Source organism: Aedes aegypti, chromosome 3 (genome assembly GCF_002204515.2).
Source record: "Aedes aegypti strain LVP_AGWG chromosome 3, AaegL5.0 Primary Assembly, whole genome shotgun sequence".
Lineage (NCBI taxonomy): Eukaryota > Metazoa > Arthropoda > Insecta > Diptera > Culicidae > Aedes > Aedes aegypti.
This window is the reverse complement of record NC_035109.1, coordinates 309473934-309490343: the sequence shown is the minus strand read 5'-3', so window position 1 is coordinate 309490343 and position 16410 is coordinate 309473934. Positions and strand designations below refer to the sequence as shown.

General features: G+C 35.9%; 1 protein-coding gene across 1 annotated transcript; it reads left to right on the top strand.

Annotated features, from left to right (window-relative positions):
• The first annotated feature begins 574 nt into the window (after positions 1–574).
• LOC5578909 (fatty acyl-CoA reductase wat) lies at positions 575–16093 on the top strand. Its single transcript, XM_021852785.1, has 5 exons — positions 575–941; positions 1010–1401; positions 14209–14754; positions 15650–15775; positions 15836–16093. The coding sequence occupies exons 1-5, from the start codon at positions 720–722 to the stop codon at positions 16056–16058; spliced, it is 1509 nt and encodes a 502-aa protein (XP_021708477.1). The 5' UTR covers positions 575–719; the 3' UTR covers positions 16059–16093.
• Positions 16094–16410: the final 317 nt, after the last annotated feature.

Here is a 16410-nt window from a genome sequence, read left to right as displayed (position 1 = left end):
GTTCGCTGAACCCCAGTTCACACACACATCAGTTTGTACTGGCGAAAATTTTTCGCTGTGATAGTTTAGGATCACAGAAAATCAGACGTACCGCAGGAGAAATTTGTATCCGTTTTACTTGTAATCATCTTCTAAAATTCGCTTATTCTTCCCAACTTCTCGGAGATTGCTTCTCAGAATGAAGAAACATGTTCTTAACTAAACTAATAGAATATGTAAAACGTCTTATTATCTGTGCAATTACCTTATGTACAGCCAGGTTTTAAATTGTAGTTACACGGGAAAAAAATATTTAAAATGTTTTTTTAATATTCTTAATTAGGATTGTTTTATCGGAAAAACCTATGTAAGGTTTTCAGTGTTTGTTATCCATAGAATTATAAATTGCTTAAAATGTGCTCAATTAGATAATGCACATTTGAACAAATATAATCAAACCCCGTACATTTCTGGCCGTGTTCCACCCTTCTAATAAGCATAAGATTCATGAATGTTTCATAAGGTAGGTACTCAGCAGTTTGTGTCATTGCCGTCAATGGGAATGGCTCCTGCAATCGGAATACAATAAATAGAATCGCTAATTGATTCTTGGTCCGCGACAATCACTAAATGAGCGGCGGAAAAGTACCAAATGTAAAGTTTATAAATGATTGCTATCATTTGGGTCCGTGTCACAGTCATTCCCTGGGCACGGGTGGGGCAATTCGTGTAATTTGTCGATGAGCACGTTTGAAGCCATGCGTTCGGAACCGTTGAAATCCATTCCGGAAACGTTTGCCGGGGTGGATGTGTTCATTACCGGTGGTTCCGGTTTCATGGGAAAGGTGCTGATAGAGAAGCTTCTGCGGTCATGTCCCGACATTGGCCAGGTGTTTGTGCTGTTGCGCGAGAAGAAAGGCAAATCCAGCGGTGAACGTGTTCAGGAATTGGTCAAAATTCCGGTAGGTCGTCGAGATATTGTTGTGCATCGGGGGAACTATTTGATGACGTGTGCTTTAAATGTTTTCAGTTGTTCGACAAGATACGCGAAACACATCCAGATAGTATCCAGAAGATAGTGCCAATTCCCGGAGACTGTTCTCTACTGAAAATGGGATTAAACGAGGACAGTCAAGAAAAATTGAAGGATGTTCAATTTGTGTTCCACGCGGCAGCCAGTGTTCGATTTGATGATCCCCTATGTAAAGCCATTCTACTGAATACTCGTGGAACGCGTGAGGTTTTTCGATGGGCCAAGACACTGAAAAACCTGCGAGCCCTTGTGCACATTTCAACGACCTACTGCAATCCAGAGATCTTCGATATCGAGGAGCGCATCTACCCAGCCAAGATGGACTGGCAGAAGGCAATCGAGATTGCCGAGCGGATGGAACCGGAAGTGGTGGAAACGTTGTCACAGAAGTAAGTGATTGAGCTCTTTTTTTTTGTTAAGTAAGCATGATGGTGTCTGCGTTGTACATTGGAAAGTAGTGTAGCTGTAGTGAATGGCTGTATTGGTGAAGGTGTACAAGCTGAGGAGACAATATATAGGGGCGAAAGTTTAATTTTTCGATGTACTATGGACTTCGAAGAAGTTCCTAGAGGATCCCAAAAGTGTCAAAGAGACTTCAAATAGATTCTTAGGAAAAAAGTAGGAACCTCTAGAAACTCGTTATAAACCACTTGGAACCCCTGAAATCTCATAAAATTTCCATTAAATATCAAAACGAATAAATTACACAGTTCATTTTTTTCTGAACCAGCATGTGATCATAATTGTCCAGCAGACAGTTGATTTTAGTATGTTTGACAATTGACGTTTGATTTAAATATTTCAGTCCGTGACCATTTTTTATCCAACTTAACTCCGCGAGTTTTTAGATTGAATAACTGCATTTCAAAAAAGATCGTATGGCCTATACCGTGCAGGATTGAAATCTGTATAGGTACCGTAAATTCGGGTGAAATTGATCAGTAGGGTGAAATTGATCACTGTGTCACACGATTTTATTTCCCTCATATAGAGCACAGAAATCAATGCAACCTATGTAAATGAACGTTGTTTGTCTTAACTATTGTCGAATTGCATGTTGTGAAGCTTTTTGTGTTAAAAAATGTTTATTTCTATGAAAATAATAGAAAATTCCATAATCGTGTTCAGTGTGGTATTGGCAGACATCAATAAACTTATAGTTTCAAACAAGGATTTGGACATGGTGTCAACCTGAAAATTTATTATCAAAATTCGTACTAATTTGTTCATTTTGTTGTAATAATTGAATTGTTTATAGATATCAGAAGATTCCTTCGGAAATTGCCTACATTTAGGCGTATTCTGCGGTATTTTTGAAACTTAAATGTTTATTATTTCCATAAATTTTGCATTGTTAAGAATTTGGCAAGCATATTTGGATTCAGGAGGCCCAAATTAAATAAGTAAAGTTGTTTTCAAAACTAACAATAATTGTTTTGACAGGTGATCAATTTCACCCCGAAATGGAATTCCTTGATTTATTATTTTAGAGACGATTTTCAGCACTAAAATCACAACTGTATGAAAATTTGAGTATATAAACCAATGAGGCTGACCATCGTTCTTGTTTTCCTGCATTATGTTATTTGGAATTGGCAACATCATCGGAAACAGACATGAAAACAGTGAAAAGTGATCAATTTCACCCGAAATTACGGTACCTAAGAAATGAACCTAAATCCGTTCATTTGTAGAAAGTGTGGAATTTAGAGCCTGTACAGATTTTGATCTCCCACTGTGCATTCCAGGTCCTTTAATTTAGGATGGCCCTGATTTTTTTCCGTGAACTCATCACCGTATGCAAGTAATTTCTTTGAATTTATTTAAGTGTGTATAAAAGTGCATAATCATTCAAAAAAGTGTGTAATACGCTTGTTGATCTGATTCTAGAACCTAAAGTTATATTCAGAATATTAGTACACTTGAACCTCAATTTATGAAGTATTTTTACGTGAATTCAATTTACGTTACTTTTTTTTAACGAAGTTCGTGAATTTAGTCAGACCGATTGAATGAGAAGTTATGTATTAGAATGATAAGATTCGCTGAAATAATTTGCAGTATTTTCAACTTCTTCGTTATAGTTTAGTTTAACCGTGTCTTTTTATTGAAATAACAGGAACAGGTGGGTGGTTAGAGGAGCCTGGGGAACCTGCCTCCCTCCAGAATCATCCAGGCCCCCCTCAGAGTTTTTGGTGATAGTAAAAAAAAAGGATTTAACATGGAGCATTTTTTTGTAATTAATGTTCATGACTCTCGTTATCGATAAAAATCTCTTCAGTAGCTACGATATTTTATGTTGTACAACAATAGTGAGAAAACCTTGCTTGTCTTACACAGCATCAGCGTGGCGGTTCTGACTTCAATGAATCGCGCGACAACCGTAAGTTTAAACGCCCGGTTGTCGATCGAATGGTAATATATTATCGAAATTTTTAGTATAATATATAGAGTAAGGTGGGGCAAAAGTTCGACCATAGTGGTATAATCAAAGTTTCCAGGAGAATAATAGCAGATGAAACAAAACAAATACCATACAGCGAACCTTCAACATATTGACTATAACTTTGCTGAACAAACTTGTGTCAAAATATTTACCCATTTTTAGTTATAACAGTTTCAAAATTGATTGTCTTAATCGAACTTCGAATCTAGTGTGGGACAAAAGTTCGTTGGCTAAAACACACAATATCAATTTTTTTATGCCAGGCATACTTTATACCAGCCGTAAACTTATGTTTGCCGAAAAATACACACTAAATTTTCATCGAAAAATGCCCAAAACAGGGTTAGTTGTAATACACCCAAAAAATAGCAGTTTTTCGCAAAACTAAGAGAAAATGTAAAATTTTTGTGACATTTTTCGCACGATCAGGCAAATTTCGCTAAATTTGAAGATAATTTGTAGATTTCAGGAAATTTGAAAAATTTTCCGTGGGTTTATACATGGGTCGAACTTTTGCCCCGCAGATTCGAACTTTTGCCCCGCTATGGGCCAAAAATTGATTCCAACTATTTATGGAAAAACTAATACACGTCAAAGCATCCTTATGATAGGTCTAGAAACGCCCTTACATAAAATATTGGAAAATATTTTATCTTCATTTCGTTCCATGTATCGAAAGTTTGACCAAATATGACAATATTTACGTCGAAAAACAACAAATAGCCATAACTTTTCCAAATCTCAATCGATTTTTATGATATTTGGAGTGAAAGTCTCTTACTTGAATAGCATTCGAACCACCATAACATTTCTAAGTTTTGATTTGATTTGAGCTAGAAATCCTAAAAAGAAACTCTTGCCCCACTCGAACTTTTGCCCCACTTTACTCTAATCGCAATTTTTAGACATCTCCGTTGCATAAAATACCGTAGTATAAAAAACGTCATTACCCTGGAAATTTGATTTCCAAAATTCGTTTTTTTCTGAATAATCCCCAAATAATGCTGTTTCAAAAGTTTTAGCATAAAGCAGCATATTTACTGCAATCTGATTTCTCATGTTTTTGGAGAACATCTTGCTCGAGGTGTCCGGTGATGATGATTTCCCTAAAGAGAATTCACTAAAGAAACCCATACATTAACTTCAACTCGTATATTGCGATTTTTTCACCACTTAGACTTTAGTGATCTGAATTTCGTCTTTCTCAGATTTCGCCTTCGATGCCCCTTTTTGATCACCGCAATTTCAGTTTTCTGATGTTCATGACAGTTTTCTCCGGCCGGCTCAATGATTACCATTTTCTCTTTGTTCTTGACTCACTAGCTGGTCTTGTTTACAACAAAACCATGTTTATATTCATCGTCATTGTTCTCATGCTCCAGCTGGTCGTGCGTTCGTGTCAAAATCAGCTGGTAGTGACTGAAATCAAGGATGAAAGGTGAATGGTGTTTGAAAATGTACCATCAGTACATTATTGGCTGCTTCTCAATTTCGTCATGAAAGTCTAATAATTTGTGAAAATCACAATAATGTCCGAAACAAATAATTGAAAAATAGACAAAGTACTAACGGAATTTTTAGACCATACATAGCGGGAATTTTTGTCGAAAAATAAGGCTTAGCTTTCAAGGAATTTCGACATGGCCAAATCGACCAAAGTGTTATTCCAGCAATAAATTCTCTCCCTGATTTTTAATATTTTTCAAAGTATTTCCGCATGAATAAATTTATTGCTTAAACTTAATTTTGCCAAGAAAACTTATTATTTCATAAATTATTTCAATAATTTCCAAATTTGTAGTAAACTTTCGCAAAAAAAAAGCATTTCGATTTTAGTATAAACAAATTCGTCAAGTAATATTGAAGGGTGGCTTCAAAACTGTTGCCAATCTGTTGGAAATTGATCACATAATATTGTGGGGCTCATTCATACATTCATAGTGAATTCATTTTAGTAGACATCCATTCCTTCTATGTCTACTTTTTATTAGCAAATTGACTCCTGAATATGTTCCCGGATTTACCTAAAAAATCTTTCAAAAGTTCAGTCTCGCAATTCCTCATTAGTTTTGTCAAATCTGGCTTCTGGCTTCGGTGGGCTTCGTGGCCGTGCGGTTTTTGTTACCAAGCATTTAGCCGCATCGAGTCAAGGGGTGTGGGTTCGATTCCCGCTTCAGTCCGGAAAATTTTTCGTCAGGAAAGTTTTTCGACTGTGCCACTGGGCGTTGCATGCTAGTCCGTTGTCTAGTGAGGTGCTTCTTTCAAAGGGCAAATCGTCCACTGGAAGCATTAACGTGTCGGTGTCTTTTTTAAAAATCTAGTACTGAGATATTTCGCTGAAAGTTCTACTAGAAACACTTCTGTGAATTCCTTCAAATAGTTTTTTCCAAACATTTTATTACAAACTATTCCTCTGAACTTCGTGTCCAAAAGTCCTTAAAAATATATATCCAAAATACATCACAGTATTTATCTATATTCTTGGTTTGAATTTTTGTGCGGTACGAGGGTGGAATTTCTAGAGGCTTTCTGGCTGAATTCTAGGAAATCCGGAAGCCAATTTCATGAATAATTTGTTTTATTTATAAATTCATTTAGGGAGGTTTTAGTCATCCTGCAAATTATTTCTTGAGAAAAGATTATAAAAAATCACTTATCTTTCATTGTTCCATTGCCCATCTTTTGTTCTACCTGCTTCAACATTTTGTAGTTTGTCATTCCTTGCCATGACGCTTTGAGGAACATTCTACAAAAAAATTCCATACTCCAGAAAGCAATATTTTAAAGAATCTAAAAATATTACATTATTTGTGTTGTAGGAGTTTTGAAAAAATCAGAATTCTCATACGTATGGTTCCTTACTTTTGAAAGTCCATCAGGAATTCCTCAACAAATTTTCAAAGTAACTCCCTAAGATTTAAACTCATTAAAATATTACATTTTAACCACAATACATCTTCGGTAATGTACTGAAAAATAAAGGCAGGAAAAATGGGTTCAATATTAATATGTTCACCATAGTATCATGAAAATTCTGGAATTCATACAAAATATTATCTTAGATTTTAGTTACAAATACTTTCAGTAAAAAATCCATCCGTTCTAACACCAATCAATTTCTACTACAAAAGATGAAAAAAAGGAACAAGAATTTTTATAGTAAATCTATAACGACTACTCAAGCTCAGGTTCAGAGAAGTTTCAGAAAATCTACGGTATAATTCTTGAATTTCACTCAGCAATTTAGTAAATTATTCCGAATAGTATATAGGCGGCAATTATTCAATAAAATATCAACTCAAATCATTATTGTATGTGCTTCTTAAGAAATCTGATAAAAAAACGAATATGGAGTGATTCGTAGCTGATTTTGTAAAGCAAGCCCTAAAAAATATTAAGATTTCCCTGGAGTAGTTTGTGAACCAAAAAATGAATGTGGATAAATTTTTAAATGAAAAAAAAAGAATACTTGAAGGAATTTCTGAAGTTTTTTTTTGAGAATTTCAAGAATAAATTGCAAAATCTGATGAAAAGTTTCTTCCAAAATTGCCATTGTTTGTGCGGTCTGCAGAAAAAAAGTTTGGAAAATACCTAGATGAATCTCTAATAAATTTTTCGGAAGAATCTTGGGGAAAAAAATATCTTAAAATAATTCTCTAAGAAGTCCCTGAACAAATTACTGGACAAATCTCTGACTATTTCACGGAACCTGGGGATGAACCAGCCTTTCCCTGTATTAAAGAGTCATTCAATCTATTTTCACGGAAGAGTTTTTGAAAGAACAGATGAACGTATTACGTATATAGGAATGTTCGAATTCTTTAAATATTTCATTGGTTGACATTTTTGAAAAAAAAAGAAGGTTTTCGAGAAAGATTTGAAGGAATGCGAGATGTTGCTCCTTGATTTCAGAGAAATCTTAAAAATATATTATCTATGAAAAAAATACAGATAGATCTGCGGAGAACTTCTCTCAGAAATCATCAATCCCAATTGAATTCTCTTCAATTGCTCATGAAATTCTTGTGGAATATTACAAGGAATACCACGAGTTACGCCTGGAGGAATCAGTTTTTTGTTTGCAGGAAGCCAGGATAATTTTTTGCAGAGATTTATTCAAGCAATCGTTAAGAGACTTCAAAAGCAAATTCGAAAAAACTGTTGACGAACTCTCTGAAGAATTCGTGGAATGCATCCTTGCGTGATGATCTTGAAGACATTTTTGGTGAGAGTCCCAGATTTTTTAGCTCAATTTTATGGAGAAATCCTCAGACATTCCTGAAAATCCTCAACATATTATTAATTAACATCTGGAGGATACTTTACACCAACAATTGGAATTTATATGTAATGAGTACAGTATCGGACATATAAGGACTGTTCATTTTATAAAGTGGACACTTTGGACATGCAATATCTTTTTAATTTATCAATGAAATCGAAATCGGTTTTCTGTACATCGTTCGACTAATATTGTACAATGCTGTGGTAATAAAAAAGTTACCAAAATAATATGATTTCACACTAATAAGGCACAACGTTTAGAACGGTCGATTTTTGAAGGTTATCAAAATCAAGGATTATTAAAAATCGGCAGGAAAATTCGACAATTTATATTTTTTATTTTCAAAAAATGGTTGTATTTAGAAAACATCATCAATTAGAAGCTTGCTAAAAAATATCAAGTTATTTTTGGAGAAGCAATTTTGCAGATATCATAAAATCATTTTTTATCAATTTTTTTTAAAGAAAAATATCTTAAATTTAAATGGAACTGATATGAGTAGAATTTTAAGGTTTAAAGTACTTCCAGACGGAAGTAATAATATAGTATTTATAATAAAAATAACTTACGCCTTCATAGAGTTGCTGATTTAGTCCCCACGTCATATTTTAAGCACAATAAAAAAAAATAATTTATTTTCAGAAGACCACTCAAAGCACAATGACAATCATCAAGATTGGGAACACTGCTTGAATTGAATCAAATTTATTTTGCATGTTTTATATTCAGAATGTGTTATTCTGAGACTACCTATCAAAATATTTTGAGAAAAACGCTTACAGTTTGCTCTAGATCGATAAACATGCGTATATAATTTTAAAAGTATGGGATTTTTCAATAAAACGACCATAAAGAGTAAATTTGGTACCCAAGAATGCGGTTTAAACTCAAGATTTTGCTTTTTTTTATACATATATAGTTTCTTTAGTAATCTAAACCAGTTTTGAACACGCTTATTACTTTACTTTTTTGCTGGTAGTAAAAAGATGGTGTATCAGCAAATTTGACCATAAGGAATAGATCACTAAAGTGACTCAGCGTCAGGAACTGATGGAATATTATTGATGTTTTTAAAAGCTCTACCTTAAGTTGAATAGTAAAGGATACCAACATACAATTTGTTTATTAAATTTAGGATTTTTTTCATGCGAAAAATAATGCTTAAACTTGACGAACAGTTTTTCTTAGGAGTTTTTGCAAAAACTATTTAGTTCTTCAACCGAAAGCATTTTGTAAGTTTCTGTATTTTTATAACATTGTAGAATAATAGTTGAACGATACACAGAAAACCGTTTACGATTTCATCAATAAATATAAAAGATATAGCATAAACAAGGTGTCCACTTTATAAAATGAACAGTCCTTAAAATGCACCAAAGCCGTTTTCCCATACAAAATGGTCAAGTTCAGATAGCTACATCTCCGCCGTTTCTCAACCGATTCTTTTCATTTTTTCTGTGATGAACTGCAAATTTCCTCAATTTTCAAAAACTAATGTAAAAGTTGTGTGAAAAATATTGATTCAAAAGTTACAGATAGGTTGAATTTTGACATAAAAAATTCACCAAGACGAAAAGTGAGGTACACTATAACCTCAATTTAGGAACTAAATCGGGGGTGCGTAAATTGAGTTGGTGCGTAAATTGAATCAGTGCGTAAAACGAGGGAGCTCAGTTCGTAAAACGAGGTTTTGCCGTTTGGAGTCTACTTGTATGAAATTAATTTATATTAATTAGAAAAAATATGTTCTTTTAGCACTATTGACATATTATTAATACATTAGGTTCTAAATTAGGCTAGAATGTCTGCAAGTTAAGGTCTTCCAAGATCTCTTTGAGTTTGGGCATGTGATTCTACATGAGTTAACGGAGATCAATTTATCATTTCTATGTAGAAGAATGTCTCACAATACTGGACCCTAGAAGATTGTTATATTTTTAGGAAGCGTTTGTATTGTCAGATCCATGTTTTGGTAATTAAGTGAGTACAACAGGTGTTCTAGTTCATCCAAAAAATTCCTGGAATATATACCTGCAATGTACTGGCATATTTAGCGATCCTTTGATGTTTTTTTGATATGGCACAGGCCCTTATCTGTTCATAGTAGTAAAATGAGGTATTTTTATAATTTGTGCCGATGTGATTTTTATAATTTGTGTCGATGTCCACTACAATTTTCAATGACGGCCTACTTCGCCTTAATATAAGCAAATGGATCAATGTACTGATCTGTACTGATGTTTATGAATTTACTTCGTTAAACAAGTGACGTCAATTGAATTTGCGTAAAAACAGACTTCGTTGATTGAGGTTCTGGTGAATGAATTTGAATGGCGTCAGACATCAATTTTCATCAAAAATATTCTCCAAACGTAGGTCGCTATCTTGAATTCCAAAATTGCGTCGAACATCGATTTTGGTCACCCCCTTGTCGTGCCCGTTCCGAAAATACCCATATTACATGTGTTTCCAACTATTTTCTCCAACCGGAGGTCGCCATCTTGGATTCCAAAATGGCGTTGGACATCGATTTTTGTCATCCCTTCGTCGTGCCCATTCCGAAAATACCCATATTGTATGGGTATCCAACGATTTTCCAACGGTTTTCTCAAACCAGAGGTCGCCATCTTGGATTGCAAAATGACGTCGGACATCGTTTTTCGTTATCCCCTCGTCGTGCCCGTTCCGAAAATACTCATATTGCATGAGTTTCCAACTATTTTCCCAAACCAGATGTCGCCATCTTGGATTCCAAAATGGCGTCAGACATCGATTTTTGTCATCCTCTCATCGTGCTCATTCCGAAAATACTCATATTGTATGGGTTTTTCCAAACCAGAGGTCACCATCTTGGATTTCAAAATGGCGTCGGACATCGTTTTTCGTTATCCCCTCGTCGTGCCCGTTCCGAAAATATCCATATTGTATATGTTTCCAACGATTTTCAAACGGTTTTCCCGAACCAGAGGTCGCCATCTTGGATTGCAAAATGGCGTCGGACATCGTTTTTCGTTATCCCCTCGTCGTGCCCGTTCCGAAAATACTCATATTGCATGAGTTTCCAACGATTTTCTCAAACCAGATGTCGCCATCTTGGATTCCAAAATGGCGTCGGACATAGATTTTTGTCATCCTCTCATGGTGCCCATTCCGAAAATACTCATATTGTATGGGTTCCCCAAACCAGAGGTCGCCATCTTGGATTCCAAAATGGGGTCGGACATCGTTTTTCGTTATCCGCTCGTCGTGCCCGTTCCGAAAATACCCATATTGTATGGGTTTCCTACGGTTTTCCCCAACCGGAGATCAATAATTTCCCACAGAATTGTCAAAACTCAATTTACGCATTGCGTAAAAAAAGTGACGTAAATTGAGTTTACTTCGTAAAAAAAGTGACTTAAATTGAGGTAGCGTAAAAAAAGACTTCGTAAATTGAGGTTTTAGTGTATCAGACAAACTTCTTGGTTCAAATCTCAGTGTATGCTTTTTTTTTATTTTGTCGATCATAAACGGATGCGGGAATCAGCATTTTTGGCATTTGAATCATGATTCCGAGCAATCAGCAACAAAAATCTAACGCGTGTGTTGCGTTTCGGCAATCTGACTCATGATGTCATGAGTCCAAATCATGGTGTATTTTCATAAGAAGAAAACACACTGGAATCATGATATCATGAGTCATAATCTTGTTTTTGGATTATGATTTCTACCCGTGTAGTGGAGTAAATTTCATGAAAGCTGGGCATAATGTTTAGCCTAAAACGTTAGTGTACAATCTGGGTCATCCAAGAGCTCGAAGGTTGGATTCCCACTCCAGTCGGTGGAAACATTTCATCAAAACAAAAAATTTATAACGGGGCTACTGGGTGTTCCGTGTTGTCCCTTGAGTAATGATCGTACAGTCTATGCAGTCTTTCGCTGTTGACGATACAAATTATATTTTTTTATAGCCTTACAACTTATTGTTTGATATTTAAATAAACGTGTAAATTCAAAAGGCTCATGTTTTTAATTTGAATAAATTGTTGAATTCTAAGCAGATTTTTATTTTTATCACATGAATTTATGGAACATAATTCTTTGAATCTACATACGTAATGAGGATGTTTTTATGCTATGTAAAATGTTTAAACGTAAAAATGTTTTGTTCAGAAGTGTAAATCTGAAAGCTATAGTTGAAACGAGTATGTGTTTGGTCCAATGCACCTGAAGAATACAACTGTCCTTTAGCGCACTTATATTGGATATGTAATGCGTTCATAATAGCATCGGAAGATAACTAGTTATGATGTAGATCAAAAGACCTTCTTTTAGTTTAATTATATTCTACAATACATGTAAAGCGATATGCATAATCAATTTCCGTGGAATTCGAGAACTTTCCCATGCCATTGTAAACGTTCTTGGTCATCCAACCCAGACAACCAGAAGTCGCATGAAATTTCACGTCATAACTCCTTAATTCATTCAAATTACATCAAACCCGCAAAACACGATGGATAAAATCGTCAGATTGATGAGTTTCCTCGCATAAAACGCATTTTTCCTGAGTTCATTTGTACATTTTGTTTCGTCCCGTACACTCGTACAAAGTAAGTCGAATCAATCCGTAGCAGCTGTCAAATCAACATTTGTTATCATACGTTGAGTCGCATAAGATCACTGTATACTTCGGAAGAAAATGTATACACTCGCATTGTATGCTATTATTCATCACATAATATATGCACGTATATCGCCTCCACTTTTATACGTAGAAGGCCATTTCGCGACATCTTATAAGTGAAATTTTGCACATACAAAGCCTCCAGGTGATTTCGTTTTACGTACATTTAGGTTTTCTGGGAAGAATCTAAGCGATCCTTTGGGACCTTCATAGACCATTGTGAACCTTCACTTACCTCTACGAGCCTTTTAGTATTTTCATTATCTATTTAGGGACTTTCGCTGACTTTGGCAGATCTTCGTGAATCTTGGCGAAGCATTGCAGACCTCCGCAAAACATCGCAGATGATCGCGGTACTTCGATTAGGGGTCATGCACAAGTTACGTCACGCTCTAAGGGGGGGAGGGTCAAGCCAAACGTGACAAGCCTTACACAATTTTCGGAGGACTCATACACCAAGTGTGACAAAGGGGGGGGGGAGGTGGTCGAAAAAGTTGAAATTTAGCGTAACATAATTTGTGTACCATCTCTTATTTGTCCTTATTTCCATAGGCTAATGAGAAATTTCGTTTGGGAGTTTTGCTGATACAGCAGACCTTCGCTGAGGTTAGCCGTTCTTTGCGGACCTGAACCCACTTTCGTCTACTTTTACGGATGATCGTGGTCTTTCGAAGATCTTCGTAAAACTTCACGCATCTTAACAGACCTTCGCCAACGTGGATCTTCGCGGATTAGGCCTTAATTCGATGGAGTTCTTTATGTTTCATGAAGTCATTGAAGGTCGAAGAATATCTGAACCCATCAAAGAGATCGTTGCAATAATTAAAAACTACCTGTGGACCACTGGTTACGCCTATAAATCCTATAGAACATCAGTACAAATTAATGAAGTATTTTCTATATAACGGGTTCAGATATTAGACCATAACCATAAATACACAACTGCTTATGTTTGTAGATCGTTAGCTTCATATTCCATGGAGTCCTTGGAGGACCAAAAACATGCGTATAAAACGGTACAATACTCCGTTTAATTATATAAAGGATCAAGATTTTATGACATAAATAAAAACTATTACTAGAGCACTGGTTACGCTTGTAGATGCTGAGGCATGTATTACATGGAGTCCTCAGAGAACCAAATATCCGTACAAATCAATGAAATACTCCGTTTACTAATAGAGATTTTAGGCCATATCTAAATACCATAAATAAACAACTGCTTACACTTGTACATCCTAAGGCTTATATTCCGTGTAGTTCTTGGGGTACCAAGAACATGCGTATGAATCAGTACAATACTACGCTTACATATATAAAGAATCAAGATTATATGACATAACTAAAAACTATTGCTAGAACATTGGTTACACTTGTAAATCTCTCTTCTTCTTCTTCTTCTTCTTGACATTATGTCCTCATTGGGACGAAGCCTGCTTCTCAGCATAGTGTTCAATAAGCACTTCCATAGTTATTAAATGAGAGCTTTCTTTGCCAAAGTTGCCATTTTCGTATATCGTGTGGCAGGTACGAATTAGAAACTATAGAATAAATTATGTCTCCATCAATTTTTGTTACTTTAGTCGAAAAACAATAATGCATTTTTTAACAACATTTTCATGGTTTGTTCGGGCGTTGTTTAGTAATGGTTTAGATTTGGTACATGTATTTTACTAGCTGTTACAAACTATTCAATGTATCTCATATATTTTTTTGGACAGTCCTTATTCAGTTTTTTCATCATTTCGAAAGATAGTTGCTCGACAATCAATTGTGCTGATCTTATAGCTTTGTTTCAGACTGACCGGTTTCTCGCCCAACACGTACACTTTCACCAAAGGGCTGGCGGAGCAAATCTGCTACGACTATCAGCAGGAACTTCCGGTGGTCATTTTCCGGCCCTCGATCGTTACCAATGCGGAAAGGGAACCACTTCCCGGATGGATCGATAACTTCAATGGCCCAACCGGACTGTTGGTGGGTATGGGTACCGGTGTCGTGCGATCCGGATGCATCAAGTTGAACAACCACATCAACTGTATTCCGGTGGACGTAAGCATCAAAGCCATCATAATCGCTGCGTGGAAGCGTGCCAATTCTGTTCAGTCACTGCCCCTGACGATCTACAACAGTGCAGCTGAGGTGCACAAAACGGCCGACTACAGATTTTTGGTGCGTGACGGAGAGGATCTGTACTACAAAACACCGGCAACGCAGATGCTATGGTTTCCGGGAGGGCTGAACGCACCGTTCAAGTTACTCTACTATGTTTTGTTCTTTTTCTTTCAAATCATCCCTTCGATGATCCTGGATGCGTTACTGAAGCTTAGTGGACGGAAGCCCATGTAAGTGTAAAATTCCTAAGACCACAATAATCGGATTTGAGTACCTAATCTTCGCTAAAACCATGCCGTGCTAGAATTCAAATTGTTTGTCACGGTTCGATAGAATGTGCTAAAACTAGAATAAGCACTTCCACAGTTATTAACTGAGAGCTTTCTTTGCCAAAGATGTTATTTTCGTATTCGTATATCGTGTGGCAGGTACGATGATGTATTTGTAACATTCGACAAAAGTAGGCATTGAGTAAATGGGATTACAAGTTTGCATTTTATTGCAGTATGGGAGGGAACTAAAATTTCAAAAAATCACTAAGAATTCAAAAGTGCTTATTTGAGGCAGAAATTTTGTACAACTCATATCGCATATTGGATGAATAGTCAGAAAATAATTCTGATAGAAATTTCGTTGCCATTGCATTATGACGCTCATGTATAATCTCAATGTGACTGTTATGCGGTTACAATTGCCAATGTGACAAAACAACTTGGTATTTTTTTCGAATTTTCTAGAACAAACTCACAAATTTCAGTAAGTTGATCGAAAATATTTGTCATTTAATGACTCTCCCCGGTATTAACTCGAAATTGTCAAAAATGTCGAATGTGACAAACATGCAGTTATGGGCAGCTAACCACTCGGCTAAGGTAGGTTTCCTATGTATTTGAAGGAAAAGAGATGAAATACCTAATATTGCCAGAAATATACCAAAAAAATTAAGTTTTTTGCAAACTGTTTAGCTCACTGCCTAACGAGGGGTCCACCAATTGTAGTAAAACCAAACGCTTCTCTTCTAGATTTAGCATATTCTAACGTACAGCGAAAAAAAAATGAATCCCAACGATATGTGCCGATCACGGCCAGGGTTCAGCGAGAATTACTCATAAAAGCTATTTTTAGGTTGTTACGACTGCAGCGGAGAATTTTCGACGCAACCATTTCGCTTATGTACTTCACCGAAAATGAGTGGGTGTTCAAGACTGACAATTTCCGTGCACTGCAATCGGAGTTACTGGAGCAGGACAGGTAAGATGATACGTTCAACTCGACTCTTTAAAGTTAACAGTGACACTTTTCACGTTTTAGGGAAACGTTCGATATCAACTACATCACGAATGGGCTGTCGACGTACTTCGCGGTTTGTATCATTGGAGCACGGCGTTATTTGTTCAAGGAAAAGGACGACACCATCCCGGCGGCGAAGAAAAAAATGCGCCGTCTCATGTGGATCCATGGGACGATCAAATATGCCTTCTTCTTGTTCATTGGGTACATGATTTTCTCTAAATTTTTCTTACCAGTTGCCTAGTTGTAAATGTTGTCAATAAACAATTTTCTCATATACTTTGTGTTTTACAATCACTTTACCTAAAAGTCTTACATTGTTTTGGCGTTATGGTAATCAAAATTCAAGATGATGACAGTAGAGATCATGACTTTCCGGTTGTGCCACATATTTGGTAAACGAAAATGGTTGCAATAAAATATGTAAATGAAAACATCAACAAAATCGTAATAATAAACCAAAACGAGACACCGGTAGTGGCTTTTGAAATGTATAAGGGGAATAGCAGACAGTTTTGCTCTCAAAGTGTTTTTTCACCAACTGTTCTATAATAACTTTTTTTTGGCGTTTCAAGTTTACATCAAGATTTTATCGT

Coding starts and splice junctions, on each gene's coding strand:
- LOC5578909 (XM_021852785.1), top strand. CDS start 720: ATGAGCACGTTTGAAGCCATGCGTTCGGAACCGTTGAAATCCATTCCG. Junction 942..1,009: donor AGGAATTGGTCAAAATTCCG/GTAGGTCGTCGA, acceptor AAATGTTTTCAG/TTGTTCGACAAGATACGCGA. Junction 15,776..15,835: donor GAGTTACTGGAGCAGGACAG/GTAAGATGATAC, acceptor TTCACGTTTTAG/GGAAACGTTCGATATCAACT.